The sequence below is a fragment of the Physcomitrium patens genome, chromosome 23 (genome assembly GCF_059467195.1).
Source record: "Physcomitrium patens ecotype Gransden chromosome 23, ASM5946719v1, whole genome shotgun sequence".
Taxonomy (NCBI): Eukaryota; Viridiplantae; Streptophyta; class Bryopsida; order Funariales; family Funariaceae; genus Physcomitrium; species Physcomitrium patens.
This window is the reverse complement of record NC_143432.1, coordinates 9,786,610-9,807,780: the sequence shown is the minus strand read 5'-3', so window position 1 is coordinate 9,807,780 and position 21,171 is coordinate 9,786,610. Positions and strand designations below refer to the sequence as shown.

Below are 21,171 nucleotides of genomic sequence, written 5' to 3'. Positions count from 1 at the left end.
TTTGACGAATTCGGAGACCCCGGCTCGGACCCATGGTTTCGGCCATTGTGATCACAGTCTCGGGCCTAGTCTCGATCGATGATTAGGTGTGTGAGTAGGAGGAGTTCGCACAAACGAAGACATTCATCGGAGAGAGAGAGAGAGCGAGAGAGAAGGAGCGAGAGAGAGAGAGTGTGAGACATAGACAGAGAGAACGACACAGACACAGCACAGACACGGACACAGGAGCAAGAGAGAGCAGCGGTGTTGGAAGAGTTCTTATGCAGCACGACTCCATATCTAGGATTCTTTGTAGGAGAAATTCTTTTCTTCCCCGGCCCCTTCGTTATCCCTGGTTCTCGTTGCACCGGAGAGGTCGCCATGTCGTGGTGATCGTAACGAGATGCGATTTGTGTTCATCGGCTAGGTGTGCTGGGAGTTTGGACTGTCGATTTCATAGAATTGTGCTGGTTTGTGTTTGGTGCGACGTGTTAGGGGTTTGAGAGTAGGTTCGGTTGTGGTGTTCGAGTGAATTGGATTCTCGGTGTTGTTCTGGTCAATTTGAGCTAATTTTATGAGATAATTGACGAATTCTTGTGGTCGTCTGTTCTGGAGCTGTTATTTTATTTATTTTTATGCACGTTCCAGTAGGGGAGATGTAATGAAGCATGAAATTATGTAGTTCGCAGGATTTTTCGCTCAGAAGGGCGTGTTAATTATGCTGGACTGCTTGCATGAATAGGTGCGTGTATAATTGAGCTTCATCAGCATAACTAGACACAGAAGTGGGGAAGAATTACGAGGTCTGAACCAGGGTAACTCCAAGGCGTTGACGCAACAATTCATATTATCCGATCATACTCTAGCTGGTGATACGATGATTGCACTCGATGACGTCTGCATTCGCCGTTTGGTTCTGAAATCATGACCTTGAAGAAATACGTTTCTAGAGTCGGTTGGAATCTGAAGTCTTGGGTTTATTTCCAAGACATGCAAGATGGCGGACCGTGTTTACAATATTCTGCCAGTGGACGATCCACACGCAGTCGATCATGCCGGGATGATGTTTCCAGAGGTGCTATGACCTTTTTCCGCTTCCCTCTGTCCTATCTGTGTGTTAGCAATTTGCAGATATTTGTGCACGCACGGCTGCTGTGTTGAATGTAAATGTAATATACTTCAGATGTCTGAGAATTTTTGTATTGCCTCATAAATTCCGCAGCAAGGTTTCGTCTCCTCCTGTGTCATTCCGTTGCCAAAACGCTAAGTTTTTTTTTTTTTTTTTTTTTTTTTTTCTTCTCAAAGGTCTGCTATTGTGTTAAGTAAAATTTTATTCAAGTCAAAAGCACCTCTTACTGTCATACACTGGCAGCATAGTTAGGGGATTCAGCTGGAGGTCTTTTCCATGTGCAGTGAGGTTCGCAGGGGTTTTTGTCTCTGCAGTTTGATATACTTCGATCATTTTAAGCATAAAATATAGCTGGGTTTTGTATCGTACTAGGGTCTGCAGTTTCAGCGTGAATACTCCGCGAAACTTTAACTCTCCAAATTTGGAACACTTCTATGGTTTTACAGGTAAAGGCAGCAATGCGTGCTTTGCAGGAAGTTGATAGACTACCTGTCCCACCGGATTTAAGGAGGTGGACCCCTGAATCGGATATGCTAGATTGGCTTGGTGGATTCTTCGGCTTTCAGGTTGGTCTTTCACCCTCAAGTAGTTGACAATGAGGCTCAGTACTATGTGGTCCACACGGTCCTAAATGCGATTTAGTAGATTGCGTCCTTTATGAAGTCAATTCTGTGAAAACTTCCTGAAGATTCAACAAGATAATGATGGAGCAGGCGTTAGTCCGGGTTTCGCACTTGGAATCGATCATCATTTGAACTTTTCAAGTTTAGCACATCACAGATTGCATGTATTACAACATAAGATCCAGAGATGCCTAGACTTGTCTATGGAATATGGTTTTCTGATGTCCGATTGACTGTTTGAATTAGTAATCCAACTAAAGCTGAATTGAATATGTATAATTTATTCTGGTGATTTTTGCTACATCTGTATAGGAAGATAATGTGAGAAATCAACGAGAACACCTCGTTTTGCTTCTCGCCAATGGAATGATGCACCTGTTTCCATCCCCATCGATGCCTTTGGACACGGTATAACACCGCAAACACTACTGGGTTATCTTTTCATTGATTTGAGATTCAAATAGAGAGCAGATGCATCCGATTCTGATAGTGTTATTCGTTATTCTAGACGTATTGTATTGTGATTTATTACTGGATTGAGCACACAGCTAAAGTTGTTGGACCAGCGGACTTCTCAAGTGGTCCTACATCATGTGACCACTTTTAAGTCGGTAATCGTCCATAGACCGACTTCTGGGGCATTATTGATTCTACAGTCATAGTGGCTGCAAATATTTTTATACTTCTGGTTGGGTCTTGCAGTTGGAAACAAGTGTTGTGAAGATGATTAGAAAGAAGGTTACAGGAAACTACGTCAAATGGTGCAAGTTTATCGGCTGCAAAAATAATCTGATAAAGTAAATTCTTTTTCATTTCTTTTCATGGCTGCAAGCTACTGGTTTGTTGGGTTCTCTATCGCAAGATTCAATTTTCGACCAAACATATGCTGGATACTTGTAGGGTCACCACGATCCGTTTCAGATCTTGTGTAATGCTCTCTCGATAAGGTCCCTGCATTTGACATTAATACACAATATGCTCTTCATTGTTTTGTTCTGAATATGGAGTAGACACTTTTTACGAAAGAGTGCTTCTCTTTGAGTTCTGGGTTGACTTTCTGTAATGATTCTCGTACTTGAAGGTAGACTGTGTTAGGGCTATTTTTAGGTTCAAAATCTGTAAATGATATTTTATTGTTACCGAGGAAGGTAGTTCTGTACTATTTAGGCTAGCCTTTCTTTAGTTCTGTTCTTCAGGTATCTCTTTGAGAATGTACATCGGAAATTTGTAGATTTTCGGGTCTTTTTCATCCCGAACTCTTAAAAACGAGCAGATCGAAGACCTACTACTTGACCATTGAAAGGTTGTGTTTTTGATTTCTTAGGCTTGTGGAAAGAAGAGGAGGACCGAGTGAACGCGAGCCACAGTGGCACGATTTGATGTATACATGTTTATTTCTCTTGATTTGGGGAGAGGCAGCCAATTTAAGGTTTATGCCGGAGTGTCTCTGCTTCATATATGACAATGTAAAAATTCTTTACTTATCGTGAAACGACATTCTAGGAAGTTTTTGGTTGCTTCATTTGGTGTTCTCTGTTAAGAAACCTTCACTGAGCAGAAATTCCTCCAACTCACTCTGTGAAAGTCTAGTGTGAAGTACGCTGCCAATAGGCTTGCAGAATATAAGTACAGTTGCGCATTACCATCAAGACTGGTCTTTCTGCCAGGCAAGAAGGGAGCCGAAAATTAAGTTTTGAAGGAGAATATATAATTTCATGTTGGTGTGGTGATTACTTTCACAGGAAGTATCTGTGCAAACATTAAATCTTAAATTAAATATTAGGTTGTTAGATAATTTCAAACTGAACTTTTGTAATAGATTACCATACCTGTATTTCAACGGATTTTCATAGTGCATATCTTGATGGTAATGCGTCTTGAATGGGATCGTCTTGAAAATCGGGGGTTCTGGGAGCCTTGAACACATTTTCAACTCACAAGCGACCTCGAAATCTAATAGCCTCACAACTTCTGACGGTAATAACGACTTGAACATGGCCGCTATATTTGTTGTGCAGATGCTCCAGGAGTTGAATAAGGCTATAGACGGATTTACAGACAATGTTGAGTTACAAGGAGAAATTCCTACTTACGCAGGACCGAATGGTTTTCTTAATAACATTATTGTTCCAATATACGAAGTTGTCAAAGCGGTAAGATCTCCATTCTTTGTGTTTCTGGTATGCCGTGCTTACTTTATGGTTGCCAAGGTTGATGTATTCGTGTGAAGTATCCTTGCACAAGGAATTTCGTCGTATATTTTTTATTTCTTGATCAGTATACTAAGGTGAAATTTATGATGATGAATATCAGGATGTCATGTGTCGAGGTTCCGTCTCCACTCTGTAAGACTAAGAAAGCGTGGCTAGAGCTCATCTAGGTCTTGCCACGGCGGCCAGTCTCTTAAGGAAAGATAATATTATTGTCAGGAAATGAATTTTGTTGGATATTGGGTTGAATGTGTTGCTGAACCTGTAGCTAGAGTTTTCTGTGTTTATGCAGGAGGCAGATTCTAATAATGGTGGTGCAGCTCCTCACTCATCATGGAGGAACTATGATGACATGAATGAATATTTTTGGTAAATTCTAACGCTGCGAAATGGAATGTATTGCTAGTTACTAAGATCATACCAGCTGTTACAAATAGGATGGGTAACAGCATGGTCAATAATGCTTCTTAAAATCCAGGACATGACTTTGTTTGGGTTTCTTGGAAGAACATGTAAAGGTTCTCATGCTCACGAAATTGCATGTAGGAGCTCTCGTTGTTTTGAGCAACTGCGATGGCCATTCTCGTTAAACCCAAAAATGAACGAAGATATTCCTTACAACCAACGTGTCAATTATGAAAGTTGCAGCTATCTCATAAAGCCATTAAGAGAACGAGGGTATCTTGTAAGTCTCCTGCCCTGTACCTTGCCTACAATTTGCACGTTCTGGTGTAAAAGGCTGACTTAAGTTAACCTGATTCTATTGTGAAGAGAATGTTAGTTTTTCGTTTAAGTGGGCCGCGGCATATTTTACTGGTGTATTGTAATTATTTCTTCACTTGTACTACTTTAAGTAATTGGGATCCAATTTCAAGGTATCTTGTTTTCACTGGTCTATCTCTGGTTACACTCTGAATTTGGTTTTAAAATTGAATCCTAAAATTTGACGGGCTCAGCTTGGGGAAGTTGAACTTATTTCTGATGTGGTGTATGGAATCTGGTTTTCCTGTATCTAAATAATTACATTCTAGAAAGTTTTTTTGTCAAAGATACGATCTAAAAGGAGAGAATGTTGTTCTAGAATCGCGGGACAAAAGACCAAGATCACAAGGTGGGGAAGACTGGTTTCGTTGAACAACGCTCATTTTGGTACATCTTTCGCAGCTTTGATCGCATATGGGTAGCGCATATTCTGGTCCTTCAGGTATGTCCTGGGTACAGACTTGCTTTCTCATGCCACGATTGCGATTTCAGAACCATATCACCGGAGTGATGCATAGAAACCCGAAGTGACCATGCCCATGTTTTTGACATAATCGCTTGATTGTAGACCGTTTGGCGCTCTGTTATATGTGTCGCAGACTACACTATGGAAATATTGTTGTAGAAATTAACATGCAGCTTGCGTCCTCATTTCTACGAAATCTTATGTGAAATGTAGCTCCTGATGTACCGATTTATCTTCACTCATGGTTAAACTGTCAAAAGACAGGTGAATATGATGTAATTAAGACTCTTGTTCTCTATTACTATCAGGCGTCCGTTGTAACATTGTGGCACAACGGCGGTCCACCCTGGATTGAATTGCAAAAGCCGGATCCTTTGGCACGTTTTCTGAGCATTTTTATCACCTGGTCATTGTTGCGAGTTCTACAAGGTACGTGACTTTGTGCTTGTCCAACTGCGCAGTTCGATAGATTGGCATTTGGTACAGGTTGTCATCTGTGTCTTTCTGTATGCTTTTTGTTTTGTTTTGTTTTATTGATATTAATTATATTATTATAATTGTACCTACCTTTATTTTTTTTCAAAAAATATGGGTTCGTTTTTACTTCCTAACAGTATTTCTAGTATTCCACGATCTTTTTATTTTCTTTTTCAATTGTAGTGTTGATGTAGAGGCCACCCCATGTCATGGGAATTGATAACAAGACAGTTGAATTCACACGGAATTTGTCCTTGTCTACTTTATTGTAATATCTTGTGCAGGTTTACTTGATATTGGGAGCCAATACAGTCTTGTATCCAAAGAAACAGTTTTCACTGGAATTCGTATGATCCTAAAGCCATTGGTGGCCGCTGTTTGGGCAATCCTTTTCATTATTTACTACAGGTCCGTAGTAGCCTTTTTCAGTTTTGTATAGAATTGGAGGCTATCCTACATTTTAACGATTATGATATCAAGTTTGATTTGACCTTGTTAGTAAATACACATCACAAGCCGTTTTTCCATTTTCTGGTTGATTAAATGATCTTGGTGAATACATGGTTTCGTTGATGTTCTGTGTCTTTGTTATTTGACAGTATGATATATGACCCACGTTTACATATGATTTACTCATATAATTCTGTTTGTGTGAGCAGAAGGATGTGGTGGCAAAGAAACATCGATCAGTATTGGTCGGGTTATGCCAATGATAGACTGCATGAATACTTATACATAGCTGCAGCCTTCATTGTTCCAGAGGTTCTAGCTCTTGTGCTCTTCATTTTGCCCTGGCTTCGCAATTTTGTCGAGAACTCAAACTGGAGGATTTTTCATGCTCTGACTTGGTGGTTTCAGGTACGTGCATGCCATTGCAGTCATCATACCTGGATTTGCTGTCCCTTGGTATGTCTTGCTGTTTACGTCCAAATTGAAAAATGTCCTAATTGATATAAGATGAGTGGCTGAAAGTTTCAAATGTAGTGTTTTTGTTCGAATTAGTCGCAGGTTTTGACCTAATAGTCATACAAGCCGGGGTAATTCATTTTATCATAATCAATGGATGGTACAATTGTGAGTGAACTCGGCTTCCCAATGAATTTCGAAGACTTGATCTCCCAAGATTCTCTCAGTAGATCGAGAAGGTTGGAAAATCTTCACATTTTTCGTTGTTGTGTGAGCAGACTCGTCAGTTTGTTGGCCGAGGTCTTCGTGAAGGAGTGATGGATAATTTGAAGTGAGTATCTACACACTATGAAGTTACATCCGCACATTGCTTCTAATTTGTGATCTCTACAATTTACTCAATGTACCGTGTGAGGAGAAAACCCTGCAGTCCTGATATTTGAAGATCAATTCTTAAATTTGCACAGACATACGTTCTCCAGCAGAAGCTCTAGTCATCGGCCACTTCTGGTACTTTCTATCTACAGCAGTCATTGTCAGATTCAATGTAGATCATACTTCTAACATGATTATTGATTGGTGCCAGATATGCTTTGTTTTGGCTCTCTGTCCTGGCATCTAAATGTGCTTTCAGCTATTGGCTTCAGGTATTTTTGGGTTTGCTGACATTAGCCCTGTTTTTCTATCGAAGGTTGATGTACTGCAGTAATTGTACTTGGTATACTATTGTTATGAAAGTACAGTCAATGTGTTTTGAGTAATCTATTTGTGAGATCCTTTTCTTTTCATTCATAATCTCACTTCTATCATCCCCCTGAGGCGGTGTACAGATCAGGCCTTTAATTGCACCAACCAAGCAAATCCTCCGGACCAAAAATATCACATATAAGTGGCACGAATTTTTCCCAAATGGTATATATCAGCTTTATTGTGATCTTCTTTTTTCCATCGTTCATCTTCCAGAAGAGCGGAGTAATACCTTTCATGGATTTGAGTTTCAATGGAGTTTAATGCTGATGCATCATTTTTATCAACCTCAATTGGCTGTTCTTATGTCGGATGTTGCATTTTGCAGAGTTGTGTGTGTGTGTGTGTGTTTGTGAATGTATATATATTAAAAATAGATTTAACTTATAAATGAATATCAATTTGCAGGTAGTCGAGCAGCGATAGTTGTATTATGGGCCCCAGTACTTCTGGTGAGTTGATGTGAACTGAAATCTAATCTCATTTTAAAGTCAAACACTGTCATCCTGTACAATGGCCGTGAGGTTTTCTCGAGAAGATTACTTCCTTTTCATTTTAATGTCATATACACACAGTGGCAGTTTTGGAACTCGATTGCAGGTGATATCTTAGAAAAGCTGCTTTGGTCTTTTGATTTACTGAAGTTGTGATTTGGATGTATTGGAAAAGATTTACTTTATGGACGTTCAAATCTGGTATTCCATATGGTCGTCTGGCGTTGGGGCTTTTGTAGGTCTTCTTCAACATCTCGGAGAAGTAATTTTCATTTTCAGCCTTATCATTACCAAAGAAATTGACTGAATTTCATTCATGAAGTTCAAGTAATGAGTCGGTCGTTGGGTCCTGAATTTGACAAACGCTCAAAACATGGCCGTGGTCTACAATTCTTGGGAACTTTGGAATACAGAACTTTACACGAACAGTTTAAATGTAAATAAATTTCAACGAAGATGTGTGCTTCAGCACGAGACATGTGGCAGTAAATTTGGTCTTTTGATTGATCAGATTCGTAACGTTCATCAACTGAGGTTGCGATTCAAGATTTTTCCATCTGCATTCGAATTCAATCTCATGCCACCGAAACAACTGCAACACACAACGTAAGGCCCTTCCTCATCGCATAATTGATTGTGAAACCGGTTCATTCAGGACAACCTTTTGGTTATCACTTGTATGAAAAATTTCTTGTTAACGTGATGGTGTCTATTGATGGTTTCGTGTCACTTCGATACATTTGGAGGAAGCTGAAAACCTGCATGTAAAGTGTCTAATTGCTGGTTTCTGAACTTCTCTGGTTGACTTATGCTCTGATGTCTTGTTTTGTGCTGTTTTTAGTGAGTGAAGTAGTATATCGTCGTCGGTCAAAGTCTATCATGAAGATCATTGAGAAATAACTCAATTCATGTACATGGATCAAGATCCAAGTCCATGCTAGCACTGTTTCTTAGATTAATTTGGCCTTCGAGTGTGAGTGGAAAAGTGCTGATGTTTATACCTTCGTTGAAACAGTTTGTGGGAAAATGCCAAGGACCTGGTCGAGCGATTTAGGCTTAGATATGGATGGTCTGCTATACATGAAAAGGTATGTATTTGCCGATTCTAGCTTATCTTTCTTGCGAATGTCAGCGTTGCAATAGGTAGATGAAATCGTAGTGTTCCTTGCAGAAAATTCTTAATGAGTAATATGTTGATGTTTCTCCCACCTGACAGGTGGAATGGGGTCAACGCGAAGGGGTTCAATTTGCTCATGTATGGAACTTAATCGTGAATACTTTTCGTGATGAGGACCTCATTAGTGACAGGTTGTGTCTCTTTTCCTACATTTGAAAATTTCTTACCAGAATCACCCGTTCTTAATGGAATACATTGAATTTTTTTAATTTCTGCTTCAGTCTGAATTAAAGGCAGTTTCTATAATTGAATGATTCTGCGTAATACCATTGTATACTTAAGTGTAACCACGATCGGAATCTATTATGCTACTTGATGATGTACTAAATGTATAAGGACTTTTATGAAATTATTGAAAGTTAATGATGATGCTTTCGATCACACTTGATTTTTCCTTATATTATGAGAGTGAATGCAGGGAACTGGAGCTTTTAGAAATTCCGTCCGGAGCTTGGAGGCTATCAGTTTTCTTGTGGCCTTCTGCTCTGTTAGCTAATCAGGTTTGCATCATGATATTCTACTAGCTGATTCTATTGCTTGAGTTTTGTAGTATACAGCTATATGTACATGTCTGAATGATTTATTATAGAAATAATCACTACTCCATTTAACCTGCTGGCTTAAGATTGTAACCTCGATTTTTTTTAAATCAATTCTGCACTAAGCTGTTATTGACCACTTGTATTTAGCGGGTGGAAATTCTTGTCCTCTAAATTCTAGATTTTGCTTGAATTTTCCTTGAGCAGTTTCAGAAGGCAAACCTCAGCCTCAGGACCTGTCTCAGTATGAGTATTTTATGATTGAGCAAATGGAATTCAACATCTCATAACGTCATAACCTTTCTTGCAGATCCTCCAAGTTTTAACTAATGAAGTCCAGTACTTCAAGGGAGATGATACAAAGCTATGGGGTATAATTAGTAAGCATGAGTATCGAAGATGTGCAGTCACAGAGTGCTATGAAAGCATCAAGCATATACTATTACGTAGGCTTCTCAAGGTTGACTCACAGGAGCACAAGATTATCGAAAGCGTTTTCAAAGAGATAGATGCATCCATAGCTCATGACAGATTTACAACTTCTTTTGTTCTCCAGAAAATCTTAATCGTCCATGACCGGGTAGTGAAGCTGATTGCAGTACTAATGACTAAGCCAACTGGAGGGAATATTCGTAAGGTACACTCTTTACTGGCACGAATGCTGCTTAAAATGGAATCCCTAATTATGATTTTTCTGCCTATTATACCCTGCAAGCTTAATTATCAACTTATTGATCACCTATTGAAATATGGTTGAGCACCTTAGCCCGTGTCTGGTGTTAGAGAAATCAAGTGTTGATACATATTACTTTTAAACGCTTGTCATTCTCTTAAGAGCAACTGTCAGAAACTGAAGCTGTACCTATGCCATCATGTTTTCATTATCCTCACAGAGTGCCAATCTTAAAGAGTAGCTTTTCTTTCCTTGACCGAATTTCATGACTTTCTAGGTTGTGGATGCCTTACAAAACTTGTACGAGGACGTAGTGGAGGACTTTATAAGGGACTCTAGTGTGAAGGAGATCATTAGAGGGCAACATTTATCTACTGCAACCAACAAAGACACGGAGCTTTTTATGAACGCTGTGACACTTCCAAGTGATGACGATGCGCCGTTTTTCAAGCACCTGTCGAGAATACACACAACATTGAGCACGAGGGAACCTTTTCTTAACGTGCCCAAGGGATTAGAGGCTCGGCGACGCATATCTTTCTTCAGCAATTCCCTCTTCATGACCATGCCGCGAGCGCCACAGGTTATTTTCAATGTCAATAGTCTCTCTTTCGTCTTTAGTCTCCCGAATGTCACATTCACTGTCAGTGCGCTTTTCATCTTAGGTGCCAATGTGTATTTATCGATGACGTAGTGGATCTTTCTCATAAGATCTGAGGTCAGATAGAGTTTGAGGTCTTTACTTGAGCCCTTTGCGCTCAGCTGAAAAATTGAATCCAATCGCAGTCTCTGTTAATTTGAACTTATTTGCAGAATGTATTTCAAGCAAAACTCATGTTCACATCTTTCTTGCTGGGATGTCTTCCTCTACTCACATGCTATGAATGTTTTATGCTACCTTGTGTAGGTGGATCGAATGTTGGCGTTCAGCGTTTTGACACCTTACTACACTGAGGAAGTTATCTTCAGTTCAAAGCAGTTGAAAGAAGAGAATGAGGATGGTATAACGATTTTATTTTACCTGCAAAGGATTTTCCCAGGTATCTAACTACTTTTAACGTGTCAACTAGCACAGTTTCAATGTGCTATATTGAAGAATCTTTACCACTATTTCTCTGATGGAAAAATCGAGTTTTTTATTCGAGTATAGAATAGGCCGAAATGTAAAAGATGATCTGGTGTGAAACATAGTAATAAATTACAAAGATTTACTCTTTCGATTTCCAACTAGGGGCAAACATCAAATTCTTCGATCGTATGGATATTTGTATCTATCTCAATGAACATTCGACTTGTAAACTGTCTAGATGAAGATCTGTGACTACTTTTGCATGCTGGTTTTCAGAGGATTGGTTGAACTTTCTGGAGCGCATGAAGAAAAAGGGCTTGTTAGAGCTTAATTTATGGGATACGGATGATGCTATCGAACTACGTCTTTGGGCTTCTTATAGAGGGCAGACGCTTGCACGTACCGTGCGGGGAATGATGTATTATGAACGGTGCGGCTTTTTCACCATCCTTAAATTTCATTACTTCTTTGATAACATTCAATCATAGGTTCTCCTGAACCAAGATTTATACACTGCAGGTCGTAGTCCGCAGCCATTTACGAACTATCTTTGTCTCGGGTCTTCCAGTCTTCGGTTTCTGTTTGTTATACTACCACTATTTGGACTTTGTCAATGTCAGTTGAACCACAAATTCCGCTTTCTCTGCAGGGCACTTCAAGTACAGGCCTTTTTAGACACAGCCACGGATACTGAAATGCAGGGAATCAAAGAACTTTTGGACGCAGGCAGTAGTCCGAATAGAAGGGGATCTTTTCGTTCTGAGCATGCATATGAAGAACGCGAAAATCGAAAAAACAAGCAGCTACAAAATCTTGCAGCCGCTGGTATGAAGTTCACATACGTTGTGACCTGTCAAATTTACGGAAATCAGAAAAAAACCAATGACTATAAGGCAGCGGATATATTACGTCTCATGAAAACGTACCACACGGGCCTACGAATTGCTTACGTGGATGAAATTAAGGAGGAAAAGGGCAACAAGTACTATTCTGTTCTTGTCAAGTATGACAAAGTTCTGAAAAGAGAGGTAGAAATCTACAGGATACAGTTACCTGGACCACTGAAGCTGGGAGAAGGGAAACCTGAAAATCAGAATCATGCCCTGATTTTCACAAGAGGTGATGGAGTGCAAACGATAGATATGAACCAGGTATGCCACTTTTCTACATGAGGAACTGCAGCATATAATCTTGAAGAATTAATCTCATCAAATGCTCTTTTCACTTGCATCTTTGACATGAAAGTTTCAGGGTACATTGCACAAGTACTTCAGAATACTTTCGAGGGAGATATTCAGGTGGACGTTGATTGCCAACGGCATATCATGTAGGAATATTTATCGCTCAAGAAATGCCCTCGTTTTCCTGGTTACCCTTTACTTATTTATTATAGTTCAGAGCTCAAGTATCTTTTAGGAGATTTTGTCCTCCATGTCAATGATATGGAAGTCTGGTCATTGTCAATAGGAAGGAACCACTTTCTGAATAAAGATACGAGAATGATTTTCCAAGCTGTTTGCAGGAAATGTACTTTGAGGAAGCCATGAAGATGAGAAACCTACTTGAAGAGTTTAATCGCTTTCGTGGAATCCGAAAGCCCACGATTTTAGGTGTAAGAGAGCATGTCTTCACGGGATCCGTTTCATCCTTAGCATGGTTCATGTCTGCTCAAGAAACAGTATTTGTCACCCTCAACCAACGCGTTTATGCAAATCCTCTCAAAATCCGGATGCATTATGGACATCCTGATGTATTTGATCGACTGTGGTTCTTGGGCCGAGGTGGGATCAGCAAGGCATCCCGATCGATCAATATCAGTGAGGACATCTTCGCAGGCTTCAATTGTACTCTTCGTGGTGGTACCGTCACTCATCACGAGTATATTCAGGTAATGTCGATGTCGAACCATCTAATTTATCACGCCGAAGGTTTGGATGGTTGTAACTGTGTGCCAGGCTTTAGGTTTCAGGGTTCTGGTTCATGTCTAAGTAGAATACATTTATAATATGTCTTCCTTTTAGGAACGTCTAGGCTTATGGTCTGACTGGTGCTCTTAGTACTGTAGCAGCAAAGTTATTTGGGCATTCTTGCCTCTTAGTAGTTCAAGTCCAAGATATGGCTGAAGGATCATCGTACCCATGACAGTGGTAGTGGGAATTTTGTTAGCTTCAAATGATGATCTTGAAGTTCTGAATGGGCATTTGAATCGGATTTAGTTGCATATGAGCACATAATTCCAACCTTCGCATCTTGCTGATATTTGTGCAGGCTGGTAAGGGTCGGGACGTTGGATTGAATCAGATTGCCATGTTCGAAGCCAAAGTGGCCAGCGGGAACGGGGAGCAGATGCTGAGCCGTGATGTTTACCGTCTTGGTCATCATCTAGATTTCTTTCGAATGTTTTCTTTCTACTACACCACGGTTGGGTTTTTTGTGAACAACTTGATAATTGTATTGACTGTTTTTGTCTTTCTTTGGGGCCGTGTGTACTTGGCCTTGAGTGGCATAGAAAAATCATTAACAACTGGATCGAACGCTCTCTCGAATGCGGCACTGACAGCCACTTTAAACCAGCAGCTTGTTGTCCAGTTGGGTTTGCTGACTGCTCTACCCATGCTTGTGGAATATGCTTTAGAGCACGGATTCACTACAGCTTTGTGGAATATGATTACAATGCAACTTCAGTTGGCTTCCCTATTCTTTACCTTCGAGATGGGAACACGGAGTCACTATTTTGGACGCACACTTCTGCATGGTGGTGCTAAGGTATGCCTGAATTCCTTCTATTTGTGTTCTGCTTTTAATCTTATGTCTAAATGAAGTTTGGTCGTTAATTTTATTATTTCGCTAGTCAAACTTTACGAAGTATGTTTTCAACCATAGGTGGGGTCGAGAATCAAACACTACAGTGAGCATACACATAACTAACGGAACAACATGAAAGTATTCTAGTCGGTAGAGATATGGATGATGACTTAGGATCATCTGAAATAAGAAACTCTAAAATATTTAGTGAAGACGTTTTTAGAGTTTGTCATTGCATGTCTATCCGTTGCTAGCAGTATTTGGACTCAACTCTCATTTCCTTTAATGTCTCACATTCAAAGATCTTCAATTCCAGAGTGAAAAGGAAAAAAATGCGCATCTACTCCTGATGTGTTGATGCTTTTTTTATTAATAATGATGACAACAAGTTTCCATGGAATATGATTCATTATTTCTCCTCGTCTGTGCTTGCAGTATAGGGCAACCGGTCGTACATTCGTGGTTAAGCACGAAAAGTTTGCTGAGATTTACCGGCTGTATTCAAGGAGCCACTTCACCAAAGGCATTGAGCTTCTGATGCTTCTATTCTGCTATCTGGCGTATGGGGTCGTCAGTTCGTCTGCCACTTACATGTTGGTCATGATATCTAGCTGGTTTCTGGCTTTCACGTGGATAATGGCGCCTTTCATTTTCAATCCTTCGGGGTTCGATTGGCTGAAGACAGTGGAAGATTTTGATGAATTCTTGCAGTGGATATGGTTCAAAGGAGACATCTTTGTTAAACCGGAGCAAAGTTGGGAAATATGGTGGGAGGGCGAACAGACGCATTTGAAAACTACCGGATTGTGGGGTAAATTGCTGGATATTGTACTGGATTTGCGGCTCTTCCTTTTCCAGTACGGCATTGTTTATCATCTGCAGATCACAGGCAACAGTACAAGTGTCTTCGTCTATCTCTTGTCTTGGAGTTACATGCTCGCTGCTATCTTGCTCCACCTCGTTATCTCGAATGCAAGCGATCGATATGCCGCCAACAAGCACGGTCGTTACCGTTTAATTCAAACTGTGACGATAGCCGTCGTTGCGGCTATTGTGATTGTGCTCGCAACTCGGACTAATTTCACATTCCTCGACATTCTTGCAAGTTTTCTTGCTTTCTTGCCCACAGGCTGGGGCATCCTCCAGATCTGTCTCGTGTTGCGGCGTCCGTTTTTGGAAAATTCAAAAGTATGGGGAACTATCACTGCTGTTGCACGCCTATATGATCTAGGAATGGGCATGATTATAATGGCTCCTGTTGCTTTTCTTTCCTGGTTGCCTGGATTCCAGGCAATGCAGACCCGCATCCTTTACAATGAGGCTTTCAGCCGAGGCCTCCAGATCTCTCGTTTATTTGTTGGCAAGAAGAACACACATATTGACTGATAAGCGTAACCTGATCTGTTTAGTTTTGCCTCAACCCTCTACCTTACCCCACAGCTGGAATATTTGTAGAATATTTATAAATTATCTCAGGGTTCACTGGAATCGTTTCCGAGAGCTTGCAAGTGCTCTGATGTGCCCTTCAAATAGATATATGTACAGCAGACAAAGATGCAGTTACTTGTTATTCTTATTGTTTTATTATTACTTGTTATATTGTTAGTCTTCTCTCCATTTGACTTCGTGTCGAAAATAATAGCAGGAAAGAATCAAATTATGCCTTACTTATTTCCAGTGGTATCTCTTTTTCGAATTCAGTTTTGAAGGAGGTGCCTCTTTCAATCACTTAGAGATTCGGATACTAGAGAAACCTGGTTACCAACAATTTTACTAAATCCATGTATAAATCTTTAGTTCAAATTGCTGGAATTCTGTTCAAGATCATTCTCTGACTTGGATGATATAGGAGGCAAATAAAATGCTTCTTGTTTCAAATATTCGAAAGCTTATATGGTTCAGACATTAAAACGAACATTAATATCTTGTAAGTTTGTCCAGGTATAACGCTGAAAAGTATAGTTATGTTCAAGTGAGAATGGATATGACTTTCTCAGTAAGATTTGTGTATTCAGCAGCCAATCGGAATGTCAATTGAATGTAAACTCAAAAACACTACTGTGATGAACTTTGATAGTAAAATTTGGGTTTGAAAAACATTTGCGGGTTCCCAAATATTCTAAAATTGTGAATGAATGGTTATATGCAAAAGAAAATTGGAGTCTAAGAAAGGACATAAACAAGTTCTAACACTGGTCAAAATTTTGTTTCAATTTTAACTAGAATGTTAATTTCTTTTCACAAAAGATGTCTCCAAAGCAGAATAATATTACGTGAAGTCAAAGAAAGATATCTCTCCAAAACGAGAGATAAATTGAAGTAAAAAAAGAACTACTTGTGTGCTCAAAGACACATATTTCCCCTACTTTGATACCACGCCACAAAAACAAGACTAATAGAAAACAATTTAGTCCCCTCCCCCCCTTTCATGTACTGTGGTACATGAGTTTTGAACATGTTCAGGCATTTGAAGAACAGAAAACCCACAACACAAGCATGTTCGGGCCGAGCCCGATAAGTGGAAATTCAAAGGACATCGGTCCAAGACTGTCATCGTCAAGAAAGACACAGATTGCAGTGTCCATGAAAGGCTTTGAATTGCAACGATTGTGCAACAAGCGATGATGATTATACAAAGGTGATTATACAAAGGACATCTTGCTCCTGCGATGACCCATATGATCTAAACTCGAAAACTCATGAAAGTGATTTGAATACATCGTAAACATGCTCTCAAAGTGCCAAATTTGCTATCTCCACAATCTACCAAAATAGTACCTACTTTACAGGCTGCCTCATGGAGTCTTGAGTTGCCGAACTGAAGTTAGATGAATAGCTGCCAGACCCGATGTTAGAAGGTGCAAGAGAAGCTTGCAAGGCAGCCTTGCTGAGGGTCACGGGGATGGGGCGATCTGGCAGGGCCGGCACATGTTGTGCGCCTTCAAGCATTCGAAGCACCATTGTCATGGTGGGGCGGTAGAACACTTGGGGATGCGCACACAACAACGCAACCATGGCGAATCTTTTAAGGTCCTCGTCAGGGCCGCGCTCCGTGAGTCGTGGGTCCAGAATCAAGTCCCAGTCGCCCTCTTTAAACAACCGCCATGCCCAGTCGATCAGGAGCTCGGAAGTTATTGGGTCTGGAACCATAGCTTTCCGGCCGCTGATGATCTCCAGCATCACGATGCCGAAGCTGTAGACGTCACTCTTCTCCGTCAGCTGACTGTACATGGCATACTCCGGGGCGATGTAGCCAAACGAGCCTGCCACGCCAGTCGTCATATGGGAGACTCCATTGGGGGTGAATTTGACCAGGCCGAAATCTGCGACCATGGCGTTGAAGTCGGAGTCCAACAAGATGTTGCTGGGCTTAATGTCGCGGTGTAGTATCTGTGTCTGCGCGCCCGCGTGAAGATACTGAACACCGCGACCTGCGTCTGTGGCGATCTTGAGCCGCTGTGGCCACGACAAAGTCGGTTGGGAGGAGCTTTTCTTACCATCGCCTTTGTGGATGTTGCCGAACAAATGATCTTGCAAAGTGCCGTTCTTTACGTAGTCCAGCACGATGATGCGCTGGTAGCCTGCGAGGCGGCCCTCCCCGAGGCTCGCAATGCAACACCCGCGTAGCGCCACAAGGTTCTTGTGACGCACGCTCGCGAGCGCTTGCACTTCGTGCAGGAAACTGGTGTCCCCTGCTGCTGTACAATCCTTGAACCTCTTACATGCGACCTCGCTACCGTCAAGGAGAACCCCTCTGTACACATTCCCGAATCCGCCTTGCCCGATGATCCTCTTCACGTCAAAGTTGTGAGTCGCAGCTCGGAGCTCCTCAATGTCGTACCACGTCAAACCCCCGCCAATCTCCTTCATGGAACCGTGCAACATGCTTTTTGCCACCCTCGCAAACTCATTGCCGACATTAGACTGACGATGCTTTCTCCTCCATCGACGAAGGAGGAGAAAACCAATCCAAGCGCATGAGAAAGCGAACAGGATAGCCCCTCCACTGATGACGAGATAAACCCACCACTGCAACTTCTTCTTGTCATCATCGTCTCCTATGATGTCCCACAAACAAACCAACGTGGTTACATCCGAGGGCCCTGCGTTCACAACAAAGGCCCCCGTGTACATAGAGGTATAATCCAAGCACAGGTTGTCGTTGGAATTGCCAGAGCTCCGCAACGAGTTTGCCACTTGAGTCAATGATTTCGTGCAAGCGGCACATCCCGCAGACTTGGTGTTTCCATTCGCAAGCACTCCATTTTTACAAGTAGCTAGGATTGAATCTCTATTTTTAGCAGCGGAGATGAAGTCCTCCCGTGTTTGAATGGCCTGACAGTTGTTTGTACCGCGAGAGATGAACGCTGGGGTCAACCCGCACAGACCCGTGATGTTGGGCACCTGAAAATATGAATTTAAAGCTTGAATGCATGAGGAGGCAGCCTCTGGTGGCACGAGAAAGTAATCTTCATTCTTGAGGTACACGGAGAGCAGGACATCCACGCCATGAGTGAGGGTCAGGCACCTCTTCTCCAGAGAATCCACTGCTCGCACTTGCTCCGCCACCGAGGGAAAAACATCTAGAATATCTAAATTAAGAGGGCAATCGGTAGGTGTCAGGCTCGGAGCTTGAGCTACGACTTGAAGGCTGAGAAAAAAGAATACTAAGATGATGACAGTCCGCCGACGTAGCCCTAGCATCTCCTGACCCTCCAGCGACCATCTTCCCATTCCAAAGAACACCGCAGCTGGCTGAGTTATGTACCAAAGGAGGTGTTGTCCGCCCCTTCAAATCAGGAACGCGCGACGAACAGCCCATAGCCCTCTGCCAACACCGCCGAGAGTTGCACTCTCCTGATAAAACACAGACTTAAAACGTAAGGAAATGCCATTGAATTAATTAGTAATGCAGCGGGACGTAGGTTAAATTCAGGATCATGCACTGGCCTATCGATATCTTCGCGATTGCTAAACCCTGTATTTATTGGTATTACTCTGAATATGCACAACTCTCTCAAGCCTCATCTCCTTTCGCTTTGTAAATCTTCTACAGAATTGGCGTAAGTAACTGTTAGCAGAGTCATGGTTCATGAAAATAACTGATCGGATGTAAGAAAAACCAAATCAACGAAATGAAGACGAGCACTGTCCAAAACCTGACCAATACAGCAAAAACCTCATAAAATCTATTTTGTCTTTGTGGGTGCAAAACCGCGGATTATTGCAACCCTGTTACGGCCCAAATTCTAACACGACAAGACACCGATCGCTGCCGTAGTTATGGTGCTCTCAGTCCAACTAGACGATTGCGTAACCAACCAACACTGTCCGAAACGACTTAATTCCAAACTTAAAACCAAACCCAGCCACATTGAAAATGCAAGGATCAAGCATGTTCCGTTGTACTTTATCAACCAGGTTACTGCGAACTGTCACAAGCTCCCTTCTCATCCCAATCCGAGAAAAACTTCCTACAGACTCAAGAAATCCAAGAACCTCGGCAGTTCCTATTTACAATCCTGGAAAACGAAACTTGGCGTAGCGCTTGCTAAACACATCACTGATCTCGCCCTTCGCATAAGTGCGCAAGAATCACTCCCAAGAAATCGAATCCGTCTCTAAATGTACAAACCCACAACCATGCGCTCGCCTGCTGTACCCTACGCCACCACCCTATGGAAAATTGGGCTCAAACCTTGGCTCCTCACTGCAAATTCCCACCCAGAAAGCCTCCATTCGCAAGCTTCGCCAAATCATTCCGCGCGCTGACAGGACCTGCACACAACACAATGACTCCGACCCAACAATTGACCAAACTACAGCTGATCGTGTTCTTTCAAACCTGGCCGTAGCCGCGCGCACCCAGAACTTCCAGTTTTAACTCGCCTTCGTCACCAGAGGACTAAACCTTCGCCTCTTAAGCATCAGGCTCACCATGCAACTGCCGTGCACAGAAAAAAAAAAAAAAAAAAAAAAAAAAAAAACAGAAAACAAAATAATAAAATAAAACAACAACACGAGTCGATGGGGGCAAAATTCCTGCCACAACACCGACTTCGTTCCTGCAAGCAGAGCTTCGAGGGCACCTTCCGGGCCGGTCTTCCTGATGGGAAAGTTTAGCCGCTAGGGGCAAACGGAAACCGGTAACCGGGATATTACCCACTCTTCCGGTCATGCACTTCCCCTTTTCACATGCACACCCTGCAAAGGAGGGGGCGGGGGTTGTGTCAAGGTGTCTTTGTATTATTAAATTATTAGGTGGGTGTTGGGCAAGGAGGAATTGGGTCCAGGAAAAGAAGCAGCTTTGGAAGAAATAATTCTATGTGGTCCAAGTGGGGTCAAATGGGTTTCCTGCTTCTTCTTCTTCCTCTTCTTGCATAGTTGGTGTGGCAGGTTAAGTGGCTTGTGGGAAGAAAAAACAAATAAAATAAAAATAAAAGAAATGTAATCTGGAATTTAGGGCACATGGGGAAAGTTCTCTGGAAGGTCTCATGAAGTGGAAGTTCCTGAAAGAGAAGTTTTTTTGAAGTGGAGAAGAAGGGTTTTGGAGATTTTGCTATCCACTACACCGCTCCCTTGTTTGCTTTTAACCCTAATGACATCCCTTGTTCCATTCCTTGGACAAACTTCCTCCTCCACCCTCCAACAACTTACATCTTCTTTGTGAATTTTTCCATGTGGAGGACTCTTGATCCATCATGTTTACTTTGACCAATATACATATTCTTTGAATTTGAGATGTTTTATTTTATTTTTTTTAATTTGGGTCCACATTGTGCAAAAAGAATTATCCTACTAGTTTGATGCTTATGTAGTATGCTCACAAAGTTTATTTCTTTCATTTGTTTAATCAAATTGGTGACCAATTTTGTGTGTTGTAGAATGTGAAGACAGATATATCAAAATAGCTGACATGAAGTGTGATATCAGGTTCACCACAGTTGTGGAGATGTATTGAAGCACAATGTTGAGGAGTTATTATATCAAACAATTGTGGATTTTAAAGAAAAATAGCCATTTAATTGATTGATTAATTTTTTGAAACTGTATATCAGTATTTATTGGGAGTGCAAATTTACCATCATTTATTTTCATATTACATACTGCCATGT

At 41.4% G+C, this 21,171-nt stretch overlaps 2 protein-coding genes across 5 annotated transcripts; one reads left to right on the top strand and one right to left on the bottom strand.

The window, feature by feature from the left end:
* On the top strand, window positions 1–15,883 carry LOC112275602 (callose synthase 11). 3 transcript variants are annotated; one of them, XM_090246804.1, is made up of 30 exons: window positions 1–291; window positions 722–1,054; window positions 1,555–1,674; window positions 2,044–2,139; window positions 2,434–2,528; window positions 3,056–3,197; window positions 3,750–3,884; window positions 4,234–4,310; window positions 4,488–4,626; window positions 5,023–5,145; window positions 5,478–5,598; window positions 5,931–6,054; window positions 6,306–6,504; window positions 6,831–6,883; window positions 7,139–7,199; window positions 7,383–7,464; window positions 7,708–7,751; window positions 7,969–8,055; window positions 8,305–8,399; window positions 8,809–8,881; window positions 9,010–9,101; window positions 9,389–9,470; window positions 9,820–10,146; window positions 10,460–10,765; window positions 11,090–11,222; window positions 11,528–11,681; window positions 11,901–12,402; window positions 12,774–13,139; window positions 13,520–14,017; window positions 14,492–15,883. In XM_090246804.1, the coding sequence occupies exons 2-30, from the start codon at window positions 977–979 to the stop codon at window positions 15,440–15,442; spliced, it is 5,355 nt and encodes a 1,784-aa protein (XP_090102930.1). In that variant the 5' UTR covers window positions 1–291; window positions 722–976; the 3' UTR covers window positions 15,443–15,883. The 3 variants fall into 3 exon arrangements, with proteins under 3 accessions (XP_090102930.1, XP_024361866.1, XP_024361867.1); XM_024506098.3 differs by having other exon boundaries at window positions 3–406; XM_024506099.3 differs by lacking the exon at window positions 7,969–8,055 and having other exon boundaries at window positions 3–406.
* Window positions 15,884–16,636: 753 nt separating this feature from the next.
* LOC112275603 (putative LRR receptor-like serine/threonine-protein kinase RKF3) lies at window positions 16,637–20,014 on the bottom strand. 2 transcript variants are annotated; one of them, XM_024506101.3, is made up of 2 exons: window positions 19,902–20,014; window positions 16,637–18,913 (listed from the first exon to the last, which is right to left on the bottom strand). In XM_024506101.3, the coding sequence occupies exon 2, from the start codon at window positions 18,788–18,790 to the stop codon at window positions 16,835–16,837; it is 1,956 nt and encodes a 651-aa protein (XP_024361869.1). In that variant the 5' UTR covers window positions 18,791–18,913; window positions 19,902–20,014; the 3' UTR covers window positions 16,637–16,834. The 2 variants fall into 2 exon arrangements, with proteins under 2 accessions (XP_024361869.1, XP_024361868.1); XM_024506100.3 differs by having other exon boundaries at window positions 19,755–19,949.
* Window positions 20,015–21,171: the final 1,157 nt, after the last annotated feature.